The sequence below is a fragment of the Vigna umbellata genome, chromosome 6 (genome assembly GCF_029865625.1).
Source record: "Vigna umbellata cultivar VRB3 chromosome 6, Vumbellata_1.0, whole genome shotgun sequence".
Lineage (NCBI taxonomy): Eukaryota > Viridiplantae > Streptophyta > Magnoliopsida > Fabales > Fabaceae > Vigna > Vigna umbellata.
The window spans coordinates 24,936,686-24,943,836 of NC_142170.1; the positions used below are offsets into that span (position 1 = coordinate 24,936,686).

The following is a 7,151-nucleotide window of genomic DNA, read 5'->3' on the forward strand; positions in this document are numbered from 1 at the left end:
TTTTAGGTACCACTATAGTTCTTTCTAAGTGTAGTATAGTTTCAGGCAAGCTTCCTACGATCTTATAGTCATATTTTCAAATAGATGATATTGGTCACACATATGCAGAAAATGTGGATGGAAGCAATGTTTCCATGAGTATAAATAGTTTGTAGTGATGATCAGACTAATAGATTTGGATCCTAAAGAATGGTTGAAGGAGAACCTAATCGAGGACATTGAGAGAATATAGGAAGGTGGTAGCAAGAATCAAATTGTTGAGTACTTAGATGAGTCACGCATGTAAAAAACGAACACGTCATTTAGTCATTGTTCACATGTATATTCTATCATTAACGATTTAGAAGACGTCATAAAAAATGATAAAAATTAAATATAAATTACTGAGACCACATAAAACACTCATAAAATATGAGTTTCACATTAAACCAAATAAAAAAAATATTAAACCACCATCAACAAGGAATCTTTTCTATAAACCATGTAAGAACCCTAATTGGAAACTTTACAAGACTCACACCCACGTTGCTGATTTCTCCACAACACTTCCAACATGGACACAAACAACTCATTATTGACCTGCATTGCCATAACAAAAAATTATATTCAAATATAGTAATTACAAAAGCTAATAAATTTATTATTCATGACAATTCATATTGAAAGCATACCATAATATATTAAATACGGAATTATTTTATATCTACATGGGATAAAAAGAAATCATACAGAGACTCAATATAACAGTAATTTCAAATACAAACAATCATATATATATATACGTAAATATTGTAAGTTTATTGACTCATATTATTAAGATAAACGTGTCTCAGAAGAAAGTTCGTAGGGATTGAATATCAATCTAAAATCACTTCATATTGTGACTATTTAGTTATTAAATTTGTCTTACATATGAACCAATAGAAAATAGGGAAATAAATGAGAAAAAAGGTAGAGAAAATGGAAAAAGTTACATACCCAAGAAGCCAGATGACAGCACCTACAGGACAAAAAACCAATGAAAGCAGAGCGAAGGGTAATCCAATCACGAAACCCAATGGTCTGCACTCGCAAAATTCACCTTCCATAATTTCTCTCTCTTGTTTTTCTCTGCAGTGACGAGTGTCTTATTGGAGTGTGTTTCTCTGCGATCTGAAACTGAAGAAGAAGACGAAGAATGAATGAATGAAGAGAGATTGTGAAAGGGTTTGAATGAAGGTCCTGTTGATTTCGATGTAACTTCGTTGGGAACCCCACCGTGACGAGAACTCCAATGACTTCTATTATTCTCCCGTTGACCTTCTTCACACGCTCTTCTTTTCTGTCATCACTTTATTCACTGCTATTCGTCTTATTCCAATCTTTAAAATTACTCGTTAACATAATTCTTTCCTTTCTAATTCTTTACAATCAACAAAATTAACCCTTCAAATACATTTATTTTATTAATTGTTTAGGAAGAAATTTACAGCTCAGTTTTTGGCTTTTATGTTAATATTCTTACTTGTACAAGACGTTAGTGGTCCACAGTAATGAATTTAAGGCAAAATAATATATATATTAAAAATATATTTTTATTGCCTTATTTTAAAGAATTTTATTATTATAAACATCGATAACAATAATATATTATTCTAATTATTATAATAAAATAATTTATATTCATTTACATAGTCTAGGTTATATATATATATATATATATATATATATATATATATATATATATATATATAATTTTTTCTTAATTTTAAGAAAATATATAAAAAATTAGTTCTTCAGATACAATTATTTTGAAAAGAAATTTATAACTCATTTTTTGTTTATGTTTATTATCGTTGAGACATGCTAATTGACACCTCCCTCAACAATCCCTCCTCCCGTCGTAAAACTTTAGTTTTTTCAAATATAGATAATGAATATATAATTGTACTATAGGATACCCAATCCTCCAATGGTCGACCGTTGACTCGGGCGACCTGGTGACAGTTGAACCAATACGAGGCCTTCTTAAAGATACTGTGTCGTCGATCACTTAGTCCTCGACAACCAAATAGTGATGTCGCGACATAACGTTCACACCGCGCACACGACAAGTCACCTATTCATGTCGACGCACAGGATGGTCGACATACAAGCGCTATATCGTAGCGTGCAGTTACAAATAAGCAGTTACGCATAATCAGCTAACCAACGCCGCGAATCACGGAAGTAATTGACTCAGTATCAGCACACGATCTAGCAGTTACAACTTCTACACAGTCAAACTTCAATAACTGACCGGATTGTCAGGTAACGGTTTATTTTACTGTTTTAAATACACAGAGCACACCAGAAAAAAGGTACGTTTTTCCCCTTAGAGAAATTATTCTTCTTCTTGATCACTTTGAACCAAAAGATTCAGGTGACTCCTTTTCTGACTTGAGCGTCGGAGTGCCTTTGCAGGTACCCAGCCCACATTTTCCTAAGGAACAGAACATAAAGAGAGGAAGGAAGCATTGTGACGGAAAGCATAAAGAGAAGCAGTTCAGTTTTGTTAGGTTTGTATCTCGGCCTCCACATCCCTACTGAAACATTTTGGCGCCCACCGTGGGGCCCGAGATTTAACATCCCAATTACGACCACCGGAGCTATGGAAGACTTAAACACTCGTGATTTAATCCAACAACTACAAACTCAGATCGAGGCACAAGCACAAACTATACGCGAGCAACAGGAACTCCACCGCAAGCAGGCGGAGGAGCTGGCGGCACTGAGGGCACAACGCCCACCTCCAGAAGAGTCTGCCTCCAATCACCATGGAGGACCATCTCACCCTTCTGGCGGGGGGAGGAAAGGGCCTACTTCCATGCGCCTCACCAATCTACTTCCGTTCACAGAGGCCATCATGCAAGCGCACATGCCGGACAAACCTCCCCCAACATTAGAACGTTATGATGGCTCCGCCGATCCCGACAATCACCTGCGCAACTTTGTAGACGCCATGGCATTCTACACAGATAACGACCCTGTCATCTGTAGAGCTTTCTCCTTATCCCTCAAGGATGAGGCCTTGGAGTGGTTTCACACTCTTCCACGGAATTCTGTAGACTGTTTTGCGACAATTGAAACCCTATTCAGAAAACAGTACGCAACCAACAGAAAACCGGAGATGACGGCCGCTGAGTTGGTAAATACCAAGCAGGAAAAGGATGAAACACTGAAAGCGTTCATGCAACGATACAACGAGACGGCCCGACGTGTGAAGGATATCAATCACACCTTCATTATCAGCAATCTACCTTCCTGCTTAAGGCCAGGATATTTTGCAGAACAACTATATGCTGACCCTCCAGCATCTATGGAAGAATTGCAATCCACAATTGCAAAATTCATCCGCATCGAGGATCTCCGAAATTGTCGGAAGAAGCAGCAACAAGATACCTCCAATCACGACGCCAAGAAGACCGCAAAGCGATCGACCAACGACTATAAACCAGATCGACCGCCCCGAAAAGAGTCAGGGTGGACTCCTAAGTACGATCGTTACGCAACCCTCAACGCACCCAGGGCGAGGGTGCTTGAAGAGGCCTTGCACGCCGAACTCTTGACAGTGCGGCGAAAGGCCACCCCAAAAAACGCAGACAACAGCAAAACATGCCGCTTCCACATGAACCATGGGCACGACACCGAGGAATGCAACATGGTAAAAGACGAACTGGAGCGACTTATCCGTGCGGGTTACCTTCAGAACTACATCAAGGATAGAGTTTCCGCTAGAGCCGCGACTCCTCGCCGAAGAGATCCTTCTAGGCGAAGCCCCCAACGATCTCCCCCTAGAGATGATCGCCACCGCAGGCGAACGCGCAGTCCGCCTCGACGGACGGAGAGAGAACGCTCGGTTCGAGGCCGCATCGACACCATATCGGGCGGTTTCGCCGGTGGAGGTGTATTAGCTTCAGCAAGGAAGCGACATTTGAGACAGTTGAAGTTGGTTCATATGGTCGAGCGACAGTCTCAGTCGATCCCCGACATCACATTCACGAACGCAGACTTCCATGTACCCGACCCTGATCATGATGATCCTATGGTCATCACAGCTAATATAGCTCGATATGATGTCAGCAAAGTCCTCGTAGATCAGGGGAGTTCGGTCAACATTTTGTATTGGTCCACCTTTCAGAAAATGGACCTATCTGAGGATCTTATCGCCCCATTTAACGAACAAATTGTAGGATTCTCAGGAGAAAGAGTAGATACCAGGGGATACCTCGACCTGCGAACTCGGCTCGGAACAAGCCGGGAGGCACCGGAACTTAGAGTTCGATTCCTGTTGGTCGAGGCAAATACGTCGTACAACGCCCTGCTAGGATGACCTTGTCTGAATGCGTTTGGGGCAATCGTCTCTACTCCCCACCTCACCATGAAGTTCCCGACAGAGCATGGTACCATTTGTACCGTGAGAGCAGATCAACGAACAGCCCGACAGTGTTATATGGCCGGGCTAAAAGTCACCCCCTTTGTTCCAACAAGAAGGGCGAAAGGAACCGAGGCAGCGGCAGTCGACTTGGACCCCCGAACTAATGTCGACGAGCGTCTGCATCCGCAGGGCGAGGTCAAACTCCTTTCCTTGACGAATGACGCGTCTAAAACCACCAGCATTGGCGGAAACCTCTCCTCTAGCGAAGAGCACGATCTGGGGCACATACTGCGGAACAATGCAGATTTATTCGCATGGACGGCCGCCGACATGCCAGGAATTCATCCCGGGGTCATGGCCCACAAATTGTCCATCTTCCGGGAGGCACGACCTGTCGCCCAGAAGAAGCGACGATTCGGGGAGGAGAAGCGCAAAGCCATTCAAGTTGAGGTCGAGAAGTTGATGAACGCCCAGTTCATCCGGGAGTTAACTTACACTACGTGGCTGTCGAACGTGGTCATGGTTAAGAAGTCAAACGACCAGTGGAGAATGTGTGTTGACTTCACAGATCTCAACAAGGCATGTCCCAAAGATTCGTATCCCCTACCTAGCATTGATCGCTTGGTAGATGGCGCTTTCGGGTCATGTGGTACTGAGCTTTCTCGACGCCTATTCGGGATACAACCAGATCCCCATGTACGAGCCTGATCAAAGCAAGACCGCCTTCATCACTGAACGCGCTAATTACTGTTACGAAGTAATGCCGTTTGGATTGAAGAATGCCGGGGCCACTTATCAACGCCTCATGGATAAAGTCTTCCATCATCAGATAGGACGATGCATGGATGTGTATGTCGACGACATGGTTATTCGCAGCAGTTCTGTGGAACAACACCTGCAGGATTTGAAGGAAGTTTTTGGCCAACTACGTCGGTACAGCATGCGCCTTAATCCTTCCAAGTGTACTTTCGGTGTCCCCGCAGGTAAATTCTTAGGCTTCATGCTTACACGTCGAGGTATTTAAGCTAATCCAGACAAGTGCAAAGCGGTGCTCGACATGACTGCTCCAAAAACCTTACGGGAAGTACAACGTTTGGTGGGTAGGCTCACAGCTCTATCCCGATTCATTCCAAAACTCGCTGACCACATCAAGCCCATTCTAAAGAATTTGAAAAAGGGCACCACTCAACACTGGGACGATGATTGTGAGACGGCATTCCATACTGTCAAACACATCCTAACCAACCCTCCAATTATGGCTCGACCAGACGATAGGTCAGACTTACAGTTGTATATTGCCGCTTCCCAACATGCTGTTAGTGCCGCCTTGATACAGGAAGCACCCTCCCTTAAGTTGATATATTTCATCAGTCGCACATTGTAAGGGGCTGAAGAACGATATTCTCAAATTGAGAAATTTGCCTTGGCACTACTCACGGCCTCTCGTCGGCTACGACCATATTTCCAGAGCCATCAGGTGGTCGTCCGCACAGATCACCCCATAGCCAAGATCCTCCGCAAACCAGACTTGGCAGGATGGATGGTTGCCTGGTCCGTGGAACTGTCAGAGTTCGGACTCCGTTACGAGCCACGCGGGTCCATCAAGGGTCAACATTTGGCCGAATTTGCAATTGAATTAGTACCTGCACCAGAGGCCTCAACTACAAAGTGGTTACTCAGTGTAGATGGTTCCTCCGACAAAAGGGGGGCGGAGCCGGTGTCGTCCTAGAAGGACCGGACGGTTTGGTCATAGAGCAAGCCATCATATTTCCAGCTAGCAACAACCAGGCCGAGTACGAAGCCTTGATTGTTGGCCTATCCCTGGCCAGAGAGTTATCGGTTGATCGTTTAGAGTGTCGGATGGATTCAAAATTGGTGGTTAGCCACGTGAACGGAACCTATCAAGTCAAATATAATCAACTATTGCGCTATTTCCACAAGGTTCAGACCTTACTCCAACAGTTCGTCGAATTTAGTGTCATCCATGTACCCAGGGAGCAAAACACAAGAGCAGATGTCTTGTCTAAGTTAACTCATTCTAAGGAGCGAGCACAGTTATCCTCAATCATTAGGATGACGCTCGACCGTCCTGTGGTGGAAGCTTTTGTCACCAATGTGTCGGCACCCGTAACAGATTGGCGGCAGAAGGTCAAAGATCTCATGGAGAGGCAGGATAAGGGCGATAGCATTACTGTGGCTGAGTCCAAACGCATTGCACGTTTTGTGTATATAGGTGACGACCTATACCGTCGCGGCCATAGCACTCCTCTATTGAAATGCATATCAGAGGAAGAGGCAGACTATGTACTGCGCGAGCTACACACCGGGATATGCGGCTTTCACTCTGGCAAGCGGACCCTGAGAGCACGTGTTCTCCGCGCAGGATATTACTGGCCTACACTAGACCACGATTGTGAAACATTTGTCAAGAAGTGCATCTCCTGTCAGGCCCATGGTCACGACATCCATGCACCCCCCGAAGATTTGCACAACATTGTCTCTCCTTGGCCGTTCGCTCAGTGGGGTCTCGACATAGTTGGACCACTACCGATCGCCAAGGCGCAAAACAAGTTCCTACTCGTGGCGGTCGACTACTTCACAAAGTGGATAGAGGCCGAGCCGTTGTCCATTATCAGTGCCCAACGAGTGCAGAAATTTATTTGGCACCTCATTTGTCGGTTCGGTCTCCCCCAGAAAATCATCACCGACAACGGTCGCCAATTCATCGAACGCAAGTTGGAAGATTTCCTTAGCA

The 7,151-nt window shown here is 44.3% G+C and overlaps 3 protein-coding genes across 3 annotated transcripts; 2 read left to right on the forward strand and 1 right to left on the reverse strand.

The window, feature by feature from the left end:
• Window positions 1-339: 339 nt before the first annotated feature.
• LOC124831179 (signaling peptide TAXIMIN 2-like) lies at window positions 340-1,313 on the reverse strand. The gene is made up of 2 exons (XM_047305086.2): window positions 979-1,313; window positions 340-579 (listed from the first exon to the last, which is right to left on the reverse strand). The coding sequence occupies exons 1-2, from the start codon at window positions 1,086-1,088 to the stop codon at window positions 456-458; spliced, it is 234 nt and encodes a 77-aa protein (XP_047161042.1). The 5' UTR covers window positions 1,089-1,313; the 3' UTR covers window positions 340-455.
• Window positions 1,314-2,629: 1,316 nt separating this feature from the next.
• LOC148197039 (uncharacterized) lies at window positions 2,630-4,351 on the forward strand. Its single transcript, XM_088093584.1, has one exon. It carries the CDS (start codon window positions 2,630-2,632, stop codon window positions 4,349-4,351), a length of 1,722 nt encoding a protein of 573 aa, XP_087949710.1.
• Window positions 4,352-4,399: 48 nt separating this feature from the next.
• On the forward strand, window positions 4,400-5,104 carry LOC148197040 (uncharacterized). Its single transcript, XM_088093585.1, has one exon. It carries the CDS (start codon window positions 4,400-4,402, stop codon window positions 5,102-5,104), a length of 705 nt encoding a protein of 234 aa, XP_087949711.1.
• The last annotated feature ends 2,047 nt before the right edge of the window (window positions 5,105-7,151 follow it).